At 42.5% G+C, this 26,216-nt stretch overlaps 1 protein-coding gene across 1 annotated transcript in view; it reads left to right on the top strand.

Moving 5' to 3' along the window:
* Positions 1 to 26,216, top strand: part of LOC107110279 (bifunctional heparan sulfate N-deacetylase/N-sulfotransferase 4) — a 123,285-nt gene that overhangs the window by 73,103 nt on the left and 23,966 nt on the right. Inside the window, exon 6 of the mRNA XM_015411043.1 lies at positions 18,693 to 18,875. Coding sequence (XP_015266529.1) covers positions 18,693 to 18,875 — 183 coding nt within the window. The remainder of the gene's footprint in view (positions 1 to 18,692; positions 18,876 to 26,216) is intronic.

Genomic DNA, 26,216 nt, shown 5'->3' with positions numbered 1-26,216 from the left:
TTTTTGTCATTGATGCATGCCTAGAGGTAAGGTTGTTTTTGCACCGAAGCCACAGACTGGATTAGGTGCAGGGAAAAAAATCCCATCAGGTATGGCTAAGAGACCCATGCAGAAAATACACTGTGATTTACACAAGACGAATGACCAATGCCAAAACTAGGCAAGAAGGAGTCCTTTAAAGTAATTCTTTTTAAAGACCCTGTCATTCTCTTTCTCTCATCCATTTCTTTCCCTCATCCACCTCTCTACCTGTCTCCTCTTTTCTCTCTCTATCAGCATTTTGGGAAGAATCCTGATTAGTTATTTTAGTATTAAAAGGGTAAGTGTTCCTTTTATTTCCCCAAAGCCATCTATAATACATAAAGACAACAATATAAAACCATGCTGAATGTCAGCAGCAGCATTAAAACAGCAACAATAATAAAAACTCAGCTCATAAAAACAGGGCAAAAGTAGACAGAACTATAAATGTCTAGTCCTGAGAAACAAACTTCAGAAAATTTAAAAATACAAAACTTCTAAAAAAAACCAAGGAGACAAATTGCAGCCATGAGAATATAACATCAAGAATAAACACCAGCATGAGAACTGAAGTCATAAGGACTGCTTTCTCTGATAAGCCATCCTTGAGCATTGACGGAGAAATACATGTGAATAGTTACTTCAGTAACAAACTGACTTTTAAGGCTTTAATCAGGGGTCGTTTCGTAGAAAAAGAGCTAGGGGAACTCATTAGCATAACTCATTAGCATATGCCACACCCCCTGTGTCATAAGGCCACACACCCCGCCCCCAATGGTCCCGGCCGCCGCCACCCATGACGGGCCCAACGGTAGACCTGCAAGGCCGGCGGGAGTGCAGCGGGAGTGCAAGGAAGCCCTCCAAAGGCCCTCCCTGGCCCCAGGCAGGCAGGGGTGAGGAGAGGCAGGGAGGAAGCAACTTACCCTCCCTCTTCTCCTGCCTCCTCCTGGCTGAATGAGGGCCGGAAGCGAGGCGGCCAGAAGCCCCGCCGCCCGTACCTCACCTGGGGGAACTGTGATCCCCCGCGTTCCCCCCGAAATGACCTCTGGTTTTAATGCTATTTAAGTCTGTTGCCGACCCTGAAAGAGGAGCTAAAATGAGGAAGGCAAAGAACTAGAGACCTATCTGTACAAAGGAATGGTAATGATTGCGTGTGTATATTTCAAAGGTACAAAACTACAGGCTGTGTGTGTTTCCAAATGTGATTTCTGCTTTAAGAGTCCTGGCACTTTTACCAGTTGGGAGGAGTCCTTTGTATGTAGGGTTGCCAACTCTCACTTGGGAAATACCTGGAGATTTGGGGCAGTGCCTGTGGAAGACAGATTTTAGGGAAAGGAGGGATCTTAGCAGGATATGATACCATAGAATCATCCATCCTATGGAGCTGCCATTTCCTCCAAGGGAATTCTCTGTAATCTGAAGATCCATTGTAATTCTGGGAGAACTCCAAGCCCCCACCTAGAGACTGGCAACACTACTTATATGACTAAGAGGAATCTTATTATGTGGATCCGCTTATTTTCACATGGTAAGACCATTGCCATAAATGCTTTTTGATGTGTGCTTTTTGTCAGCATGACTGAGATATCCGTGCCTCACTGTCTGAACCATTCCTGGAATGGGATGAGTGGTAGGCATCAGATCATGCGATCTGTTATTGTTAGGTCTTTGCCTAATGTGTTACCTAGCTGAGTATGGAATTTTACTCTTTATTTCTATACCTTCTAAAGATTAAGTGTCTTGTTGATGGGAATGAAGACTGGAGACAAAATTAGTAAACAATCAGCCATATGAGAAATATTCACAGAGAACTGATATATGTGGACATAAGAACATAAGAGATGCCAATGTTGGATCAGGCCAAAGGCCCATCCAGTCCAACACTCTGTATCACACAGTGGCCAGAAATACCAGTGGCATCAGGAGGTCCACCAGTGGGGCCAGGACACTAGAAGCCCTCCCACTGTTGCCCCCCCCCAAGCACCAAGTTGACAGAGCATCACTTGCCCCAGAGTCCCTATCTATAGCTTGTGGCTAATAGCTATTAGACACTAATCACAATGTAAGGTAGCCAGGTACAATGACAGTGCATTTTCCATGGTCACCAGAAGTTGTAAGATCATTTCCAAAGTAGCATAGAAATGTTGAGTAACAGCTACTGTCTCTTAGCTATCCAAGCATACTCTAGGTTTACAGACAGGCAAGATGCTTTCTTGAAAAAGAAAGAAAATTAGATCAGTGGTTGTCAAATGCACTTAGCTGATAAATAATTTTGCTAAGACTCTGTGAAATAAGAACCTAAATGGCCATATAGTACAGTATACCTTAGTTCTGATAATGAAATGTCTACAAAAAGGACCAAGTGTATCAGTTTCTCTCTGAGAGTTGTGCATACATTGTATTTCTGCCCAGGGAATCATTGACATGTAGCATCTTTCTCCATGGTATTCACCTCCCTACTTTCACTGAGAAAATACTTCATTTTTATGTAGAGCTCAGGAAGGCCACGGTGGCTTAGAGGTTAAGACACTGAGCTGCATCCAGAAAGTCTGTAGTTCGGCAGTTCAAGATCCTAGTGCCATGTGATGGAATGAGCTTCCATCTTTGGCCCCAGCTCCTGCCAACCTAGCAGTTCAAAAGCAAGAAATTGCAAGTAGATAAATAGGTACTGCTTCGGTGGGAAGCTAACAGCGTTCTGTGTGCCTTGGCGTTTAGCCAAGCTGGCCACATGACCATGGAAACATCTTCAGACAGTGCTGGCTTTTCGACTTGGAAACAGAGATCAGCACCACCCCCAGAGTTGGATTTGACTAGCTTCCAAGCAAGGGAAACCTTTGTTGTTAAGTCACACAGTTGAGTCCGACTCTTCATGACCCCATGGACCACATCATGCCAGGCCCTCCTGTCTTCTGTCGTGCTCTGGAGTTTGCTTAATTTCATGTTTGTTGCATTGATAACCCTGTCTAACCATCTCATCCTTTGCCGTCCCCTTCCTCTTTGACCTTAAATCTTTCCCAGCATCAGGGTCTTCTCCAGTGAGTGCTCCCTTCTCATTTGGTGGGCAAAGTATTTGAGCTTCAGCTTCAGTATCTGGCCTTCCAGGGAACAGTCAGGGTTGATTTCTTTTGGGATTGACTGATTTGATCTCCTTGCAGTCCAAGGGACTCTCAAGAGTCTTCTCCAGCACCATAATTCGAAAACATCTATTCTTCGGCCCTCGACCTTCCTTATGATCTAACTCTCACAGCCATACATTACTACTGGGAATACAATTGCTTTGACCAGGGAAACCTTTACCTTTACAGGGAAGGCTTACCCTTCTGCCCATTCTCATTCCACTTCATCAGTGCAGTTTGTGGTAATTAGTTCTAAAGTGAACTCATAGATAATCATCAAACTGCTCACTGAAAAAGACTGAGAAATGTGGTAGGTGGAATTCAGAGGACAGAGGCTACTGAATTAAAAACAACTTCGTTCCAGAAAATTAGGCCAGCTGTGACAAAAAATCTACTCTTGATCTTTCTGCAACATCTGGAATTCATACATCCAGACCTCCCTTTGTTTTCATGCTTGATGCATCAAAGGATAGAGTACTAAAATGCATAAAAGAAAATGACACAAAACATTGCAGCATGACAAACTTTTATTTTGCTACAGTTTATTTAACAGGTGCAGGAAAAGAACAAAGGGTGTGGTTAAGGAACAATTGTTCTGAGAGAAATTGCAGATTATCCTCACACTATTGTTAAATAGGCCAAGCCCACCAGGAAAATATACCATGCCTCTGTGCATGTCAGAAAGTTGATATATTTGGAGAAAATAGAGACAAAGAGAGCAGTCATTACCAATTTAGTGTCATCTTGTCCATAAAACACTCTTCTGTACTGCTTTATTTATTAAAGGAAACTGCTGGGGAAAAGAAGCCCAGATCAAGATACCCCTCATAGCTTCCATAGTCCACATCTCCATAGTCTAATTTTGGTTCCAGGTCTTGTTCACCCTTGAGCATGACCAGGGCTATTTTTGGGCAAGAACGCACAGGAATGGAGTTCTGGCTAGCTTCAGAGTTGGCCATGCCCACTATGGCCAAAACCTCTGCATGCGTGGCTACAGAGGGAAGACCTGGAGAGTGACCCCCCCCCAGTGACTCCAAGGTGGATGGGAAGGGGGGTGGGGTGGGGGCCCCTGGAAGGATCGGGGAGGCATTTAAATGCCTCCCCATGCCTTCCCCAGCCTGTCCAAGGGCCAGCACCCAAACAAGCCAAGGGAAGGTAGTTTAAATGCATGGGTGTGGCCTAATATGCTAATGAGCTGCACTGTTTGGGTGTGGCCTAATATGCAAATGAGCTCCTGCTTTGGGGTATGGCCTATTATGCTAATGAGTTCCTGCTGGGCTTTTTCTACAAAAAACCCCCCTGAGCATGACCATAATATAGAACCCAGAAATGGCCTATCGGCATAGCCCTGGCTTTCATCTGCATAGTTCCAATTCAGTCACATCTATGATTCATATATCCATGAGTTGTGGAAAATTAGGGTCAAGATACTTTCCTAAAATGGATGATCTCTAGTTGGCTCCTGTCTCAAATAAGGCGTGCTTTCAGGCATGTTTGACTACTGGAAGTCTCCATGCAGAAGTTAACTACTGGGATTAGATGTTCATTAGATCTTACTAGGAGAAGTTTCCTTCCAAATTATCAGTCCTTGAAGACTGCCATAAGGCTGAAAGTGCAACCAAGTGCTGTCTCAATGCATTTGGCCTAGAATTAATTGCACTGTGTTTAGCATGTATTGCCTTTTTAATGAATCAGGCCAGTGCTGGGGAAAAAAAGAAAAATGGTTTGTCAAGTGATAGCTGGTTGAAATATAGCAAGAACCTTCTGTTCTTTGTTCAAACAGCTGCCCTCGTAGAGCTGCCTTAATGAAGTCATTGCCTGGGCTTTTACTTTTGGAAGATGGGTGTTTACAAGCTCATCTGTCTTAAGTCAAAACAGTTTCTATTTGTTAATAATTCACTAGCCAAATATTATGAATGAGACTCTGGGAAGAGGGTAAATAACCAGATGCAGGATGTAGTTTTTGGCACATTTAGTCAGCTAAAGGAAACGTTAACAAAGAAGTGGAAAGAAGAATTTGCAGACCAAAAATACCACATTAAATGCTCAAGTGCTCTGAGAGCTTCAGGCTGTGTGTGATACCAAAAAAAAAACACAAAAAAAAAGATAGCATCCAGATTGCTCTTGAATTCTTTGGGTTTTACATAAGATTGGGTTTTATATAAGACTGTATAATGCAGCTAGTAAGGTTAACCGGTAGCATAGTTCTAGTGCAGTGCTTTTCAAGCTTTCTATTTCCAAAGGGCTTTTTCCAAACCAGCTTGTGTTGAGGAACCCTTGCACAATGGCTAGGGAACCCCTGCACACTGCAGCAAATCCTGGTGGATTCAGTTCATGAAGGAAGCTGGCCAAGCATGTTGGGCTCATGCGTGAACCTGCAGGGCACCATAAGTTGTATCCAAAATTAGCCTAATGCAATCACATGAAGAAGTACATAACACAGGGAATTCCCGTTACATACAATAATTATAAATCAAATCTCCTCCAATGAATTTCAAGCCATGCAGCAAGCTCACCAAGTTTTGCTCATAGGAGGCTCAGAGCAACATGAAAACAGTCCAAATGACCTTTTGTGAAATAAAGAGGATACAGCACTAACACAGCTGTGGATGGGTCATGAGGGACATGGCCTCCTAAGCTCTATCCATCTTCACCGTATGGATGTACTAAAAGCTTTATAAATAATTTAGCGAACTAATGGACATGTTTTTAAACACCACAGACCCACTGTTAAAGAAATGGCAGATTGGCAGAGCTGCAGGGGTGAAAATGGAAAGCAAATGGCTTCCATCATGTGGTTATTCTAAAATGCAGAAGAGACGTGTGTGAGTGGTCTCAGCAGACTTTCGGGACTCTAGTTCAGCTTTGTGCCAGACTGGCATTTAGAGTGGAGGTAAACATTATGCGAAGCACACTGGGATGCCACTGAAAATATCAGTCCCATGTCAAGTTCCTGCACCCTTCTCTGCAACAGGCAAAAAACCCCAAGATCCAACATTGGTGCACTGTCTTTCTTTGCATCCACTCTGCAGTGTTGATCCCACTGGTAGAAGTGGAAAATAAATCAGTATAATGACATCAGGAGGAAGAGAGGTAAATTGTACTGGAGGTTATGAAGAGAGAGGACACAACATTGCACATGGGTACTATTTTCATTGAATGCAAGTAAGCTTAAAATAATGATAATCCTAAATTCTAAAATCCATCTCTTACACATGCACACATGTTCATGGCTGTAGCCCTACAAGAAAAATTCCTTGGGGCCAAATCCATGTTGAAGATTATTAGGAAAGGACTGAAAATACAAGTTATCATAATGTCTTTATATGTCTATATGGTACAACTATGTATGGAAGTTTGTATATATTTCTCATCATTACAACTCCAAAAGGATGTCATGGAAATAGAAAAGTTCAGTAAAAGACAATCAAAATAGTCAAGGGATTAGAGCACTTTCCATTAGACCTGGTGTGATGTGGTAGTTAGAGTGTCAGACTAGGATCAGGAAAATCCATGCTCCAATTCCACCCTGCCAAACTTGCTGGATGACCTTGGGATAGTCGAACACATTCATGTGGATAAAACAGAGGAGAGAAAAACAATTTTGTAAGGTCACCACTAGGGGTGTGTAAAAAAAAGTTGGTATTTTTCGGCTTTGGGTATATCAGCTCCGAAAAATATTGGTAAATGCTGAATATCCCCAGTCCAATACCGGTAAAGTATCAGGACTGGGAATATATTCGGTATTGCCAAATATATATTCAGGTCTGATATATCCAACAGGAGGGAAGGGAGACATGTAAAAATGCCTTCTTTCCTTCTGGAAGACCCTACAGCTTTCTTTGTCAATTTCACTCCCAGTTAGTCTGCTGTTAGATTTAAGCCATTTAAACCCAACAGCAGAGGGGCCAGGGGAGTGAAACTGACAAGAGAAAGCCTCCTCTCTCTGCCTTCACTTCTCTAGCTGATCCAGGGTAGCTAGAGAAGGGAAGGCAGGGAGCCCAGGCATGTTTCTATGCCTGCCTTTTGCTTCCCCAGTCCCCGCCACAGCGAGTTGGTTGGGGAAATGAAGAGCAGGCATGGAAATATGCCTCCTTCCCTCTCTGAGCTGTAGAGAAGCTCGGGGGGGGGGGGGGGGAGGGGAAAAAGAGAAGGCATGTTTAAATTCCTTTCTTTCCTTTCTCCCCCCCCCAGCTTCTCTGCAGCAGCAGAGAGGCTCAAGGAGGGAAGGAGGCATGTCAAGGAGGGAAGGAGGCAGAGGTCCATCAGTGGCTATTAGCCACAAGGTATAGATAGGGACTCTGGGGCAAGTGATTCTCTGTCTTCTTGGTGCTTGGGGGGGTCAACAGTGGGAGGGCTTCTAATGTCCTGGCCCCACTGCTGGACCTCCTGATGGCACCTGGTATTTTTGGCCACTGTGTGACAGTGTTGGACTGGATGGGCCTTTGGCCTGATCCAACATATTCTTATGTTTGCATGCCTGGGCTCCTTGCCTGCCCCTCTCCAGTTGCCCTGCAGCCATGGGGCCCCTGGAGAAGGGCAGGCAGGCATGTTTAGATGCCTTTCTTTCCTTCCCCAAACTGGGAAAGGGAAAGAAAGGCATTTAAACAAGGCTGGGCTCTCTGCCTGTGCTTCCCAAGCAGCCCTGGGGCAGCTAGAGAAGGGAAGCCAGAGAGGAGGCTTTCCCTGGTTAGTTTCACTCCGGCAGCTGACTGGCAGGGAGAGAAATTGACTAGGAAAGCCACAAGGGGAGGGAAATCGGTATTCAGCTACCTGAAACCTGAAAAAGCCAGATAAATTCGGGAAACTGTATTCAGCAGCCGAAAAGTTTCCTGAATTTGCATTCCACATGACCACGGAAATGTCTTCGGACAGCGCTGGCTCTTTGGCTTTGAAACGGAGATGAGCACCGCAACCCTAGAGTCGGATTCAACTGGCTTTTGAGCAAGGGAACCTTTACCTTTTTTTTAGAAATACCAATGAATACCTATAAGGTATTTATTCGGGGTTTTTTTATTATTCGAGAAAGCTGAATGCACATCCCTAGTCTCAACTTGTGAGAAAGGCAGGGTATAAAGTAAGTAAATAAATGAGAGAAAGTTTCAAATGTTTGGGGGCTAAGGTGGAGAGATTTCTCAAATTATGAATGCAGAGACAAAAATGTTTTGCCTTTTCCCCATAACACTAGAATGTGGAATATCCAAGAGTGGATGAAGATGAGATTGAATTAAAACTGGACTAATGAAGGATAGTTTAAGGCAGAAAAATGATTAAGATAAGAGAGGAATGCTACAATATGTCATGGAATGTTTGAGAATGGAAGGATTACATGATGTTACGCTAAAAAATGAAAAATAAACTGTTAAAAATAGAATGTGGAATATCCAATAATTTTATTTATTTTATTAATTCATTTGTATCCTACCTTTCTCCCCAACAGGAAGCCAAACCAGCAGTAGATAAAGGATTTGCCATAGATGTAGGGGCAACACATAACTTTGGGGATACACTTCCATAAAGTGTGGTGATGGGCACTGATTTGGGTAGCTTTAAAGGGCAACAGGTACATTATGATGAAAAGATCTATCAGCACCTATTTGCTATGGAAGACCATTAACCTCCATGTGCAATGACAGTATATCACCAAATGCTGGAGTCAAATGACAGGGAAGGGCTGCTGCCCTCATGCTCAGTTTGTGTGCTCTGCCAAAGCATTTTACTAGCCATTGTCAGAAACCGGATGCTTTACTTAGAAAGCCCCTTTCCTTATCTTGTTGTGTTACTTTGTAAACATCTGCTTCTACCCTTACATACAATAGCAGATAAGTTAACACAAGTAATGCTAAAATTTGGAACTGGATGAGTATACCAGGAATTAACTTTCTTTCAGGACCTTCCCTGCTCCATGACTATATTTATTTAAATATATTTTATTTGTTTAATGAACATTTCATGCCACCTTTCCACCCAACTAGTGTTTCCAAGGCAGTAAACATCAAGACAGTAAAACGTTTCAACATTAAAACAGCATTTAAAATAAAGTATAAATATAATGAACAATTTTTAAAAAATATATAAATGCACAAACGCACATAACAACGCAGCCAGAGAGGAGGGCCAATAATAGTTATTGGGGGGGGGTACATTCACCCGCTGGTAGAGGGAGACAAACAAGTCTCCCTGAGGAAGGCGTTCCAAAGTTTTAGTGCCACAACCAAGTTACCTTTTCTCATGTTGCCACCCATATTACCTTAGACAGGCACTCAAAGCAAGGTCTCCATATATGACTGGGTAGGTTCATATGGAAGAAGGCAACCCTTAAGCCATACAGGGCTTTATACCAGCACATTGAATTGGGCTCAGAAATGATTAAATTGGGATGGATCCTCCTCAGAGGAGGAGGATTCCCTCACAGGCCATACCACATCTGAGAATCCAAGCACCTCAGGCTCCCCAGAGGGAATCCCTAAGCCCACCATGCAACAGCAAGATATGGGAAATTAGTAGGAGAACCTGGAAACACCCCCTCCCTCAGTTGAACTAATCCAGGTCCAGAACCCCCAGGTCCATGAGTAAAGAAAGCAGAAGGTCCATATAAAAGCCTAGACCAGGTGAAAATGTTAATTCTGGATTGAAAGAGACACTCTCTCACTTTATAAAGCAGTGAATCATTATGAGCCAGTCCCAAACTACATAAAGTTCAGGCTCAACTCATAATGGCTCATGTTGTCACTAGCATCAAATGCTGGTAGCGCTCTTAATGTCTCCAGTCCCACATTTCCCCATAATTTATCCGGGCAAACAGGAAGTGGCAGCATGAAGAGATGGAGTGGAGGACTTCTTCAGCATCAGTACCTTCATCTTTATGAACTGTGTGCTCCTGCATTCTTCTGTGCATGCTTATGTTAGCCGAATTGCTTTATTTAAAGCAATTGGCAATTTATAAATGGGTTCTTGCCAACTATACCAAGGTCCTGTTCCCACCAAGGGTTACCAGAGAAGGATTCGAGGCTGTTGTTGTTAAAATAAATGTCTTTTACTTAAAGAATAAATCTCATACAAACAATACTGATGCACTCACACATTCAATCAAGTTCCTTAGAATTACAGTATTAAAATAAGCATGGTTGCATTAGCAGGTGGGGATGATGATGGGCAATACTTATCTGTCTCGCAGCTTGGTTGTTCCAATGAAGAATAGAGGGGAAGAAATAGAAACTAAAGGGATCCACACTACCAGAACTTAGCCAGACTGTGACAATATATGGCTGTAATACAAGAGAGCGATGTCTAGCTTATTGGACAAATATATGTCATGGAAAATTGTTAAACGGTGGATATCTATGTAAGAAAAATCCAATAAAAATATTTTACAAAAAAAAAAAAAAAAGAACTTAGCCAGACTGTGTGGGAGTCTCTTGACTGCAGATCAAGAGATCAAAGTAGAGGCAAGGGTTTGAGGATAGCAAGTGGGACTTAAGGGGAGTATAAGCAGATAGGGGTTGTTGCGGGGGTTGCTAGCTAGGAAGGGCCAGGTGAATGGTCCTTACCTTTTATAGTGGGCCCATTAGATGGGTGGTAACTGTTCCAACCTGTGGACCCACCTACCTGTTAGTCCGTCCCAAAAACAATCCTATTGGTTACCAATAGGAGTGGGAGGTTACCTATAAGGAGTGCCCAATATTGAAACCTAAAACCTTACTCAAAGGATGGCATCTGGGCAGGTGTGAAAACCTTGGCGTCAGGATGCTCCATTGAAGTGTTGATGAAGCTGGCCATTCTCATTGTGAACCAAATGTCCGTTTGGCAGGAAATACCAAAGCAGGAACAAAGCAGTGATGGGTCCTACGTGACCACAAATGACTCAGCAATGGGGGCTGTCTCTTCTCAAGCTGTTGTTCCTTACTGCTCACAATAATGGAGGTGTGTACTTCTTCACCAGGCTGGTAACTGTGTAGCTGAAACCTTATTTACATGTAAGGCTTGTGCAGGCACCTTCTATGTGTTGCATCACAACAGGTGACTTAAAATGTACAGTTCTCTGAGCCTATGAGTTTGTGTGTGCACAGTCCATTGTGTGTAGCAATAAATATAGTCCATAAAGCAAAATATCAAGTTCATTCTCTAACACTCAGAAGTATCCATTGCTTTCAAAAAGTTCTGGAAATGTCCCTACAGTTTCTTTAGTCAATTTATTAAGCAGAAGCCCTGGAACTCTGTTACTTGGGCTCCATATTGGACACAAATGCTTCTGAGTATAACAAAAGAATCCTGGAATATCCAGGCCTTAAAAACATCAGTTCTCACTGAAGCCTACCACCTCTCCCTGACACTGCTCTTCCTCTGTGTTAGTTTATGGAAAGTACATGTTGGAGGGGGTTATGTCAGGGCAGGGCTGGTCTTGGTCTTTCTAGGTTCTTTTGGAAAAAGCTTAGAAAGATATAGAGCATTTTCCAGGAATTCTTTGAGTAAGATTGTAAGCACTGACCTAATTAAAAAGTGAGCCAGTAGGTGAGCTGACTCATCACTATGTTGTCGAAGGCTTTCATGGCCAGAGTGAATTAGTTGTTGTACATTTTCCAGACTCTATGGCTATGGTCTTGGTATTGTGATACCTGATGTTTTGCCAGCAACTGTGACTGGCATCCTCAGAGGTATCACACAGAAAGAGGGAGTACTCTCTGTGTCAATGTGAGAAGAAAAATGGTAGGCAGATAATTTATATCTACTCAAGAAGGTGGGGTAGGCTGAGTCATTATCTTGTAGGAGTTTCCCAGGCTGCGACATGCTAATGGAGGAGCTTTCCTGAGGAGGGTCTTTTGCATATGGATTGGCTGTTGAAATTCTAATCTTATCTGTAGTGATGTTGTAAGATGTAGACCATTTTGTGTTTTTCAGGACAGGAAACCATGCCCTATTTATTTTTAAACTCTCTTCTTTCCTGTTGAAATTGTGTTTATGTTTATGAATTTCAATGGCTTCCCTGTGTAATCTGACATGGTAATTGGATTTGTTGTCCAGCATTTCAGTGTCTTGGAATAAGATATTGTGTCCTGTTTGAGTTAGGCTATATTCAGCCACTGCTGATTTTTCAGGCTGGCCAAGTCTGCAGTGTCTTTCATGTTCTTTTATTCTTGTCTGGATGCTACACTGTGTGGTTCCAATGTAAACCTGACCACAACTGCAGGGTATGCAGTATACTCCTGCAGAAGTGAGGGGGTCTCTTCTGTCTTTCACCGATCGTAGCCTGTGCCTGTGGGAGAAACTTTGTTGAAATAATGTCTTCATTGGCTTCAAGATAAAAGAAATTTATTACTGATTGCAAATGTCCAGTAAATATGGAGAATTCTGGCTTTGTTCTTTTTGTCTTCTATATTAAGATGCCATTAGCAAACTATAGCAAAATGCCACTCCAGGGATCCTGTTACTAAGAGATCTTTGTACGTCTTGGATATTGGGGGAAACAAATTTCTGCCATTTTTTCTTCCTCATAGCACCATTAAAAGCACTCCATAATTACTACAAAATACACTGCTAAGCACATCTTGTCTTAATTGTAACTGTGGCATTAGTTGATTTGCATTTCCTCTAACAAAATGCATAGTTCTTGTTCACTTGAGACTGACTCCACTGGAAACAAAAGCAAAGTGAAGTAATCAGTTAACACTCTTGTTATCTCTTGATAAATGTGTAATCAACTTATTTTCCATGTACATGCTATTTTTGGTTAATCCAGTTGGCAAATAAGAAATCCTGAAGTAGCAAATTATGCATAAACCTCAGTGATATAAAACAATGACTTCATAGTCATGAAAGTTAATTTCCTATCCTGGTGTGAATTATTTTTACACTGTTCATACTTGAAAGAGATGTCACTGTTTGAAGAGCCATAATTGTGCCAAAGAGAAATCAAATGAGGAGGTTGAAAACATAAAAAGAAGAGAAATCATATTTCCTTCAAATAAAAAGTTCAGCCTCTCAGTGCCCCTTTGTATGAGCTGTACTTCATAATGCACTGAAAGATGAAGATTCCAAGAATGATGTGTGCATATATGAATTCTTACATCATTTGATTTTTAAAATAGCTCAAACTTTATTAAACCAAAAATTTCTGCCATTTTGGGAAATCATACATAACTGTGGCTTTTAATACTCAAAATTAATATGTCACAAAAATAAAAAGTACCCATATTTTGAACAGATGTGTCTATGCCCAGTCCTATATTGGTTCCTACCTTCATCTGTTATATTAATTCATTCATGCATACATTCATACATAAATACATACTCTGTTTTTCCATCCATAAATGAAACCAAGAGTGGCTTACAACATCATTCTCCCCTTCCCATTTTATCCTCATGACAACAGCCTGGTGAGGTACATTAGGCGGAGAGTGACTGGCTCAAGGTCACCCAGTGAGCTTTCATGGCAGAGTGGACAATCGAACCTAGTCTCCCAGATCCTAGTCTGAAACTCTAAGCACTAGAGCACACTGGCTTTCCTGGGATGGCTACTGTTGAACAATAGCAAGTAACCAGTTTCAGATGAGTCATGCAAGTTTGTTTGTTTGTTTGAAGACATCTTTATTCTGCCCTTCCACCTGATCAGGGTTCCTAAAGTAATATACGTAAAACATTAGAGAGCCAGTTTGGTGTAGTGGTTAAGTGTGTGGACTGTAATCTGGGAGAACCAGGTTTGATTCCCCACTTCTCCACTTGCACCTGCTGATGTGACCTTGGATCAGTCACAAGCTCTGGCACAGCTGTTCCTGAAAGAGCAGTTTGTGTCAGAGTTCTCTCAGCCTCACCCACCTCACAGGGTGTCTGTTGAGGGGAAGGGAAAGAAGTTTGTAAGCCGCTCTGAGACTCTAAGTGAAGGGCGGGATATAAATCCAATCTCTTCTTCTTCTTCTCTTCTAGAACAATTAAAAACATTAAAATGATAGAATAATTAAATAAAAACAAAACTAGAATCAAGCAGGATGGCTAATAACCATTACTGGGCAGTATTCCAAATGAAACAAAAAGTTGTGTGGTATTAGCTTACCTGGTGGTTGCAGGTATGGCTCTGATTGCTACTGAGAGGGCATTTGTTTCTTAAAGCTACAGGCACAGTTTCTGTTGTTTCTGGGGAAGGGGTTAAACAGCCAATATTTTTTTCTTTTTTAGATTTCAGATATTATTATTATTATTAGTAGTAGTAGTAGTAGTAGTAGTAGTAGTAGTAGTAGTATGATTATGATTATGATTATTTTTACAAACCTGGGGCTTTTCTCAGGTTCATAGAAAGAGCTGTCTGTTCATGGCTCCACTCTCTGGATTTTAGTATCTACAGATTTGGCCATGTTGAGAATTAGATTGGAAGACTTCCTTCCCCTACCATAGCTTCTTTTGTTCCATGAAAAGCCTTTCCTAGGGAGTGGGATACCCTCCAGATAGACGCTGAATGGTATAGTGTAGCCCAATCTCATCAGATCTCAGAAGCTAAGCAGGGTCAGTACTTAGCGGGGGGAGGTCACCAAAGAAGACTATAAAGAAAGGCAATGGCAAACCATCTCTGCTTCTTACTCCAGATCAACATTAAATGCAACTTGCAGGTGTTACAAGATGAACTTATTTGTGAGTAAATATTGACTTACACAAGGACACACACCATGGACTATGCTCACAAATCCACATGGACTTGGGAAAGTCCATTTCATGCCCACATTAGCTGGCTTGTTCTAAGCAATGTGGAAGAGCAAGTAATCCCAGGGATCCTTTCCTTAGCCTCCAATCTTCTACTACTACAGACAGAACTTCTGGATCAGGCAAGTATTGACGAATACCTACCCCAGACCCTTAGTAACTAAGAGAACTATTTTATATTCTTTCTGTAATGCTAAAGGAACCTTGTATGTTTGAGTGTATGATTCTGTTATTGTATGTGTGTGTGTGAAACTAAATATTATTCAGTAAAGAGAACAACTGATTTTAATACAGACACCTTGTCACGTTGTCTCTATGGGCGGGATCGTCTGGATTGAGATCTGACCTCTGTATACAAGGACCAGAACCCAGCTAGCCCCTGCTGTAAATAAAGCAGGTCAGGCTAACACAGGGCTGGAGAAAGAAAGCAACAAATTTATCCTGTGTGCACAGAAACACTTGAGGTGACCACATTTGGCTGCTTGAAAGGTGGACATACATTTGCTACAGTGCAGAAAAAACATGCATTCTAGTTTATATGTAATTTTATAACTGTGATTTTTTTAACATACTGGCATTACATTTACAATACTATTTTTGTAATGAAGTTACAGTTGATTTATGATGACCCCGTAGGGTTTTCTAGGCAAGGGATGTTCAGAGGTGGTTGGCCTGCCTGTCTCTGCATCACACCTGATATTCCTTGGAGGTCTCCCATCCAAATACTAGCAGGGCTGACCCTGCTTAGCTTCCAGGATATGATGAGATCGGGCCCCAACAAATCATTTTAAGATTATACAATCTAAAGATTAAGTGCATCTCACTGAACTAAATGGAACATGGAACATGAAAATTCCACTACCTCAGGTTCTCTGAGCTGCACCCAAACTCTCTTTAAAAACTATGAAACACTCTTACAGGGTGGGATATTTTGTAATATAGACGAGCCAGAGGCCCACAAGGAGAGCCAGTGTGGTGTTGTGGTTAGAGTGCTGGACTAGGATATGAAAGACTCAGGTTTAAATCCTCACTCTACAACAGAAGCTGACTCAGCCTAACATATGGGAAGAAGGACTAGGGTTTAAATACTGTCCATCTCCGAAGGTGCAGAGCCAGAGCTCAGGGCTGTGGCACCCTCCAAGTTTCCCCCTTTTCCCCCACAGGCCCCTTGGAAGAGCCTCAGTTAAGTGAGGGGGTGTTAGCCAAATTGCCTTGATTTATTAATAAGATGCGGAATTTTGATATATCAAATAGGGAATAACAAGTGGAGACCCGCAAGAAACTTGCACGATGGTTATCCTATTCCTCACACCTTTGCTTCCTCCTGTCTCCCTCTACCTCTTTCACACTCTTTCTCCCTTCTGCCCCCCCTTTCTTTCTTCCTCTCTCTCCTCCATGTATGGTTTGGAGGGTGAAGTCTATGGTATTATACTGATCTGTAGTTCCTCCCCTCCTCAAATCCCACCCTCCCCAGGCTCCACCCCACATATGTCCACGAATTTCCCAACCTGGAGTTGGCAACACAATTTCCTTCCCACCCAACAGCCAACCTATCTTTATCTGGCTCTCTGTCTTCAGCTTTCCGTTTCCACACCCCTCCCCCACAGCCTCTACCTAGGAAAATTACAGTCTTTCTCCACAGTGGGGACCAAAGCAGTTTACATTATTCTATCCTCCTTTTTATCTGCACAACAACCCTGTGAGGTTGGCTAGGCTGAAAGTATGTGACTGGTCCAAAATCACCCAGTCAGCTTCCACCGCGAGATGGGAATCTGAACCTGGGTCTCGCAGACCCTAATCTGAAGCTCTAACTGATGCACTGCACTGGCTTTCATAGGGGATGCTTTGGAGGGTGGACTCTGTGACATTGTACCCCACTGAGGTCCCTGTCCTCCCCAGGCTCCACCCATAAATCTTCAGGAATTTCCCAGCCTGGATCTGGCAACCTTATCCACAATCCCCTACCGGTGGCCGAGGGGGGGGACCTGGCAACCCTAAACTGCTGCCAGGCCTAGGGTTGCCAACCTCTAAGTGGGGCCTGGAGGACCACCACCCCAGAATTACAACTGAACTCAAGACAGCAGAGATCTATCTCCCTGGAGAAAATGGCTGCTTTGGAGGGTGGCATTATACCCAGCTCACTTCCCAAAACCCAGCCCACCTTACAGTCCACCTATAAACCTCTAGGGATTCCCCAGGCTGGCACTGGCAGCCCTTGTCAGGCCTGACCCCAAGGCTCTCTCCCTCCCTCCCTCAAAGGACAAAAGAGGCCAGGAAAGGGCCCTTCCCCCACCCTTTTACTGACGGAGCCAGTTAAAAGAGTCCCCCCCACCCTGAACGTTCTAATCTCTTTCTCACCGTTGATACCTGGAGTTAGATCCCTGCAGAGGCCATTTCAAAAGGTATTGGGGGAAATTCAACCCTCCCTGAAGTGATTTTTTTTTTACTTCTTGGATTTTTCTGCAGACACAGAAAGTCTACTGACTATGTAGGAAAAGCTGTTGAGGGAGAGTGAGCCCTCTGTTGGCAGAAATAAGTATCTGCACAACCCACCCCCTGCTGGAATTAGATATATAAATAACCTTTGTATGCAGAAGTCCCACTTTAGGCCAGTAACCCAGAAATAAATGCAGAGACCAAATCTTAGAGAGTTGGGTTTTTTACTGAGAAGTGTTCACAAGCATACAATAAATTCAAACATGACACAATTACACAGATCTAAAAAATATAGACGGAAAGGTACTGCAACATTCACATTAGCAGGAGTTCATTGGTTGGGCAATACTGACCTGTCTTGTGAAGCGATCCTCACAGTGGAAAAATAGGGATGACTATAAGGGAAAAAGAGTCGTATTCTGAACCAGCAGAACACATGGAGAGACTCTGGGCAACACTTACACCGAGAGTCAGCAAGATAGGATGGGCCACTTCCCCTCGTCACATCCCCAGGAAGTTGCTTAAACAAAAACTGGTTTCTGGAGGATTGGGCCTTAATGGTTGGGCAATATTGATTCCATTACTACTAAGAACTCAGTCAACCATGTCTCACTGATAAGAACCAAGAATTTGTAAAAATAGAGGTTGTACATTGCTTAAAGTGTAGTAGAATGCTGACTTCTATTGGTTCAGAGAGAGCCAGTATCTGCAAAAAGACTTTTTTGCACAGCATTCATTGTTGACACCTGAGCAATTAGAAATGAAATGCTTCTGTAGCCTGGTTTTATTTCCCAAAAGGACCATACATGCCAATATAGAATTAATCCATATTGTCAAAGGGTACTTTTTGTAGCTATGTTGTACTTTTTAGGGTTGTAAATAAATTACAGGCATCTATAATGCATTCTTCTAATGCTCTTTCACACTGTAGGGGGGGAAATCCTGTAGAAGATGAATGCATTATATCTGGCTCAGATGCTGCTATCCCAGTTGCCCACTGTTCCATTAGCCAAGCAGTCTGCAAATTTAAGTTGACTCTGTGGCAAATTCTGAAAGCTAGAGCCTGCATGTATGATATGGCAGGCTGAACAAATTGAGATCTGTGAAATGCTGACGTTTGTGTGAGCAAGCCAATAAATCCAAGAGGATGTGGCATGTGAAAACAGTGTAAAACTGTACAACATCTTGGTTTGGAAAGCAGGAATTGTGGTTTCTTTTCTCTTTTTCAAGATTCTGACTACTCAGACTATAAATTTACAGAAAATAATCCTGGCATAACAACAGAGGAAGAGGAGGAGGAGGAGGAGGAGGAGGAGTGGTAGAACTCTTTAAATAACCAGAACCTCAGGGTTGGAAATACAGTTGCTGCCATCTGCTGAGAGCCTCCTGCTACTACAACTAACAAAGCCTGTTACCTGTTTTGCCTTCCAGATCAGTATCTTCATGACTCACTTGTCCAACTACGGGAATGACCGCTTGGGTTTGTACACCTTTGTCAATCTGGCCAGCTTTGTTCAAAGCTGGACTAACCTGAAGTTCCAGACTCTGCGTCCAGTTCAGCTGGCTCACAAGTACTTTGATCTTTTCCCCGAGCAAAAAGACCCACTGTGGCAGGTAACACCCAGCCCATAAGAGCATGAGTCCAATGTTTGTTATATTGCTGTGAGGAAGACTGCTGGGAAGAAATTAGAAAAGCAATGCCTACCAATTAAGATGTTTTAGCCTTCTTTTAAATGCATGCTAGGTTTGTTCAGTTTGCTTTTTAAAGTCAGCAGTTTGGGGCTAGGAATACATTAACTTGCCAGATAAGGAACTGGCTGTCACATTACCTTCATTAACACCTGCCAAGAGCCAGGCTGTAAAATATCAGCTATTAGCTTGGCTGGTATTTGTCTGAGAAGGAGTGTGGCGGGGAAAGAGCCTCATCTCCCTCTTTTCCTGATGCATTGCTCTGCATTAACTTGTTGCAAGGCACAACTAATAGGATGGCATCAGACAGATGAAGCAGCCAATCCATATTATAATATAGAATCATTGGAACAAAATAACCTCAGATCACTGACAGGAACAGTAGCCTTTGCCAGTCTCTTCTTTTGATGTTTGTAAGTTTATCTATGGCTCTTTGAATCATGGGTTTTGCCTGCGACTTCCCCCCCACCCAAAAAAAAAAACTACAGTCTTCAAGCCTGGGGGCTGTAGCATCAATTATAGTAGCCATTCAGAATTCATGATGTGATATTGTGGAGAGAAAAGAGCCAATGAAAACTCAGACATAGTTGCAGGCAGAGAACTTTCTTTCCTTCCTTCCTTCCTTCCTTCCTTCCTTCCTTCCTTCCTTCCTTCCTTCCTTCCTTCCTAAAATCTCCCCCCAAATTCAGTTAATTGTTTCAGGTAAGGCCTATTCATTTTACTTTTGTGCATTTTCTGACTCTTCATTCAGAGGATGTTCCACAGATTTCACAGCACAAAACATTTAGGGTTATTTCACATTACAACATAGAGTTGCCAGCTTTGGTTATGAAATACTTGGAGATTTTGGAAGTGGAGCCTAGGGAGGTACTCTGCATATAAGGTGACAATATACATCCTTGCCATACTCCTTCCTATGCTAAACCAATCAGTTTGGAAATGACACAGGGTTAACTATGGTTAGTACTTGGATGGAAGACCATTGAGGAAGTCCAGGGATGCTACACCAAGGCCCCTGCCACACGGCAGGGAAAAGACGGGGCAAAGCACGGCTTTTAAAAGCCGCACCAAAAAAGAAACGCCCCGGCGGGATCCCATGGATCCCGGTTGCCGCGCTCCGTTGCTCCCCGGCATGATCAGATGCTGGGGAGGAAGATACCAGTCGGAGGGAGAGGCTGCTGTACTGCGCATGCTCGAGCATGCGCAGTACGGCAGGGGGCCGGGGATGCGACAGTGGCAACATGCGCCGCTGATCCCACGGCCGGGATGAAGCGGACCATCCGGATGAACCACCGAAGGTAGGTGGTTCATCTTTACCGCGCTTCATCGGGGGAAGGGCCAGATTGGAGGCGGGAGCACGACGCCAGCCAGATGTTGGCGTGGGATTGCGCCCGTTTGCTGCGCTTCCAATCTGGCCCGCTCCCGGCCCAAACTGCCTCGTATGAACGGGGTTCAAGGCAGGCAAGTTATCTGCAACTTGACAGCACTTTCCACCACTGTAACTGTATAGGAGAGCTCTTAAGTAAAGAAAAGAAAAACTTATGATCCCAGGTTCAATCCTTAGCATCTTCAGCAAGGATCTGAGTAGGGCTGGCCTGTGACCCTGGAGACCCACCACCATTCAGAATAAATAGTTGTTGGCTAGATAGAAGAGTGGCTTTATTCAATATAAGGAAGCTCCTTAGATCCTCCAAAGGAATAATTTCATATTGCTGTAAGAATGCATAACCCACTTTTTTTAAGCCTCAGTGCCTGTAATCTGTAATAAAGCTGTTTTGATCAATATCAGGTGAATATCTGGCAGATTGCGTTTAGCATATCAAGACTCCATAAAATGCAACTCCAGCATGATAATTCTTTTGAAGAGCCTCCCTTCATTTGCTTCTCACATTTTATTTCTCATTAACACATAGTAGAGAGATAAAGTGCTAAATAACCCCCAGCAATGATATGTTCCTTTTTTGCATCTTCATGCCAATGTTAAACATTGCCAAACATTTAAATGCTAGAATCTTATTCGCCACCTGACTTCAGAGTAGACACATTTATTCCTCCATTGATAGTTTCCTCTTGTTCTTCACTTTCATTATCTTCTTCATAAGAGCAAATAAAACCAGGAAATTCAAAATTTCTTAATATCAAATATGCTTTGTATACTCAAAACAACCATGTAAAACAGGAGACTAAAGGCTGCAATCCTAAGGATGCTTTCCTGGGATTAAACCTTATTGATTAAAATGTTCCTGAACAGTACCATCCTGAGCAGTACCATCAGGATAGCATGATAATATCCTCACTTCCAGAGACTAATAGAAGATGGCTATTTGGCAGGATTTCTTTTACATATTACAACAGTGCCATGGTACTAAAAATTTTTATTGTTTAATTGTCTGACTTTAGTTTCTGCTGTCTAGAGATGAGCTGGAGGCTGGCATTCCTAGGTGCACCAGCCACAGCTCAGTGAAAACACTCTACACCAAAGTGGGTTGGGAGGGTGACTTGAGGCTCTATTGGTAGGCCCAAATCTAATAGTACCTCAAATTTTGAAGGGGAATGCAAATTCATCCAGAATATGCTGATTCTACACTGTCTTGGTTGAATGACATAAGAAGAAAAAGTTAAATACCTCCTTCCTCATTGCCACTGTTCTAATCTAACCTGAAGACCCAGCCACTGCTTTTAAATATGATTATAATGTTGAGAAATTGGTTCATGGATTCCCCATATCAAGTACTTTTTTTGCTCCTATGGATAGCTTTCTCTGGCTTGCAGGTTTTTAAGTGTACACCTAAAATGTAATCTGTGAATAACTACAAGCAAGTATATCATAGACACACACTCATCAGAGATCCAGCTTAAGGGCTACAGCAACATGCTGGTCAACTTGGGTTTTACACCATGTAACATGTGACCTGGATAGCCCAGGACAGATTGATCTCATCAGATCTTGAAAGCTAAGCAGGGCCAGACTTGGTTAGTGTTTAGATGGGATACCACCAAGGAATACTAGGATTGCTATGCAGAGGCAGGCAATGGCAAACGACATCTGAACATCTCTTGCCTTGAAAACCCTACAGGGTCACTATGTCAGTTGCAACTTGACAGCAAAAAGAAAGTGTGGAATGGGTCTGCAGATTAACAGAGCATTGCCTCTATTACAAATTTAGTTAAGAATAACTTAAGTGTAAGGAACCTGAGTTGGATCAGAGCCAATACATGAAGTGTTTAATTGGTGACTTAACTGGTAATTGGTGATAAGTGAAGCTGACAGTTCTAAGTGTTGTAAAGCCATGAGTTTAGACACACTAAATGAGTTAATTCTGGTAGGGTCATATGAATAATTATACTGGTAAAGTGAGAAAATATGCATGTTCCCAGTAAGAACAATAATGAATCAGGTCCCCCCCCCTCTTTTAAGTAATGCACTGGCATTAATGGGATGCACAGGCCTTCCTGAAAACTGCATTGTTTTGTTTTGCAAAAGATATTTTTTGGAGTTCAAAAGGGTCATGTTCACTTAAAGAATTCAGTCCTTGTCCAGCTACTGAAATTTCTCCACAGTTTTGACTAGAAAACTCCATTTCATTTTTGCTTGTTACTTGTGAAAAGGGAATCTATGAGTCTTTAGATTCCTTTTCCTGTTTACTTATATTTTTTACCATTAAATTTACACATGTTAATGTTAGTTTACATCAGTTGCTTATAAATGGCATATTAAGTGCATAGTTCTGTACAACTATGCTTTGTTAAAAAAAACTAAGGTCTGTAACAGAAACAAACACATCGGGAACATCAACAGTCAAAACAGAGGAAATGAAAAGTCAACTATACCTACATATATAAAAAAGCAATGACTAAAGGCCTATTCATACATTCCCAAACATCTTATATCTCTGTGTGGGGATGTATGCACACCACAAGACGTTCCCCACTAGGTGAATGAGTCCTAGATGAGCACTGCAATATGGATTGGGTGGTACCCCCAAGCAATGCTCCCTCTAAGATGTGGAGTCTTATGAGCAAAAATTCTATTTTGTGAGCTAGTGGCATTAAAGTTGTGAGTGAGCAATTTGGCTACTGCATAAATTTGTTTGCTCTGGGGCCATCCTTCCTGAGCTAAGAAAAAATGTGGGAGCCAGAGGCTAAAAATCTGTGAGCAAGCTCACACAATCTCAGCTTAGAAGGAACACTGCCCCCAAGACACATTCCTCAAGCATATAGAAACCAACTTCTACACACAAGTTATCTTTGATGGGTTGGAACAGTTGCTTGTAGTAGTAATTATTGAAAGTCGGAATTGATCAGTGACGGCAATTAACCAAGGACGGTTTAATCCCTTATGAACTTGCTCGGCCATTATGGTCATCTTTGGAGGCCCTGCTTTGGGTATCCCCAACTTCTGAGATTAGTCACAGGGCAACCCAGGAGAGGTCCTTCTTCATCATAGCCCCACTGCAAGATTCATCTGTCCCTTCTATTGCCATCTTCTGCCAATGGGTGAAGACTTAAAATTTCATTTGGCATTCCCTCAGTGATCCTTCCTTCACAACCAATGTTGTTACATTTTGTATGTATTTTAACTGTTTTTATTACATTTTAACTCTTTTTTAAAAAAACTCTTAAAATTGTTTTAATGACATATGTGGGAGGGAGGTTGATTTTTTATTGTTTTGTAATGTAATTTTATAATGTATGTTTTAAATTATTAGCTGCCTTGACTGCCTTTGTAAGGACAGAAATGCAGGATATAAATGTTGTTAATAATAATAATAATAATAATAATAACTACAACAACAACAATTATGATGATCATAATCATGATGGACTATGGAAAAAATCAAACTATTTCATAAAGGATTAGTTTCAGTCTGCACTTGATTTTTCTCAGCCTTTTTTCTGCTTTATTTTTTGCTCTAGTCCATTAGCACTCAGTAATCCTTTACACTGTCTTTGTAACATATGTTTAGCGTGATTAGAAAGCTGAACACTAAGGCCCCAGTCCAAAGACATGTGTTTGCCAAAAGCTGCTGTACACATCATCTCTATTGTAAGGCACACTCTCATCTGTCCTGTGCAGGGCTGTCAGGGGTTTGACTATGATGAGTTGCATTCATGTGTACATGCTTATATATGTGCATAGGTGCCATAAATCCAGTCTACTATCTGTGCAACTTTGTCATTTGTAGCAGCACCCAATTGATATCCTTGTGCAGAAGGAAAAGGAAAATTTCCCATTTTCCTGATTCAGACAATTCCTGAATCAGACAGTCTGCAAAGTTGATGTGTTAGATGATCCACCAGTAGGGTTGCCAGAATCCTACTGGAGGTGGGGGATTCCCACCCTCAGGCCCCACCCCCAGTTAGCTGGCCAGAGGGGGGACTAGCCCAGAGCAGAAAGGAGGCCTAAGTGATGTTGCCGGCTACATGTCAATGTCACTTCTGGTATGTACCAGAAGTGACATCATCATGATGGGAATGTCATGGTGATGCTCTGGTATTCTGGTGAAAACTCTATGGTAGAAATCATTTTTATCACAGAGTTTTTGCCCAAATACCAGAGCATTACCATGATGTCACATTGTGATGACATCACTTCTGGTACAAACCAGAAGTGATGTCACCACATTGCTAGCAACATAGCATGGGCTTCCATCCTGCTTCTGGTAAATTCCCCCCACCCCCTGCCAGTTGCCAGGAGTGATCAGTTCTTGATTTATTTTATTTATTTAAAATATTTATTAGCTGCATTTCTACCTTATAGAAACTCAAGGTAGTTCTCATTACATACCCATGTCCTGTGAAAGAGAATGCACTGGAGCTAAGCCTAAGTAAACTAAATAAGAATTTCAGATTTAATACTTCACAGGTTAATATGCAATGTCTAATTTAAATTGAACTGTTCAAGTGATTTGTCAGGAAAATTACATGGTGGTAGGATTTTTTCCCCACTCACTAACTGCAGACATCAACATGCACATTTAAATTTACTTCCATTACAAGTTTTTCTCTTTGTGTGAATTTTTACCACATTTTTGCTTGCTTAGTTTTTTAGTGTTTATTAATATACATATACACCTAAAATACTTAACTACATTTTGCATCATCAGCTGAAGAACTCCTGAGAAAGGCAACATTTTGCTATTAAAAAACTGTCAGAAAACAAAAATGTCAAAATCCAGTAAAAGATAAACATTCAAAAACTTTACAGTGTGCTGCATTGGTTTGAATAGGAACTATTTATGTAATGAATGGAAGAAAGACCTGTTTATTTTTATGAACAGTAATGTGCCATATAAGATCCAGAACAGATCACAAAATAATTTCTATATAGGTTTTTTTAAAGCCCAAAGTTAGTATAAGAAGGGTAAGAAAATGTCCTCTGTGAGCCAGTCCACTGAACTGACCACTGTTATAGATGAAGTCTGGTCTTCAGTTGCAGCAAAATGAAATGGCAGAGTGCTGGGATGGCACAGTGGACCATACCACTTCTGGTGAGAGATTAGATTTGCAAAGTTTCTCTACAGAAATTGTCCCCTAAAACTTTTAATAATGTTTATTCGCAGAAAATGCTTATACAATGAAGCATTCATTATGATTCTCCCACTTACAGTGTGAAGAGGTACACATCATTCTACCGTCTCAAGATTCTATCATTTTGCTGTATGTCTAGGGCTGAGCAGGCCTAAACTAAGAAGTATCAATGACCACCTACCTTGGGAAGAATCCCTGCCCTGCCTCTCAGTGACCAGGAGATACCATGGCAGGGTTGTTTTTAAGGATTTAGACCCTTATTTTTCAAACTAGCAGAAAAGCCCGTTGTGAAACCGAGACAACGAGATCTAGAAAGATGTGGTCTGTAACGAACGCATAGGCTGGATGGTGGTAAGGTAAACAGTAGTGGGTGAGGGTGGGAGGGGGGTGGGGGAACGGCGGCGGCGGCGGAGGCCTCTGCATCCTGTTGCTGGCCCTGGAGGGAGTGGGGGGGAAGGGACCCGGCCTCCAGTTGCCGGCCCAGGAGTGGGTGGTGGGGGAGGGGAAGGGAGCGGGCGACCGGAGGCTTCTGCCTCCTGTCTCCGGTCCTGGAGTGGGGGGGTGGAAACGGACCGGGCGGCCGGAGGCTTGCACCTCCAGTCGCCGGCCCTGGAGTGGGTGGGGTTGGGTGGGGGAAAACGGACCCGGCGGCCGGATGTCGGCCCTGAAGTGGGTGGGGGAGGGAGGGAAAACGGGCCCTGCGGCCGGGGGCCTCTGGCTCGCCGGGCCTGGGGT

The sequence above is a fragment of the Gekko japonicus genome, unplaced genomic scaffold (assembly GCF_001447785.1).
Source record: "Gekko japonicus isolate JY-2015 unplaced genomic scaffold, Gekko_japonicus_V1.1 scaffold362, whole genome shotgun sequence".
Taxonomy (NCBI): Eukaryota; Metazoa; Chordata; class Lepidosauria; order Squamata; family Gekkonidae; genus Gekko; species Gekko japonicus.
Note: the sequence above shows the minus strand (reverse complement) of the source record. Positions and strands in the feature narration are given on the sequence as shown.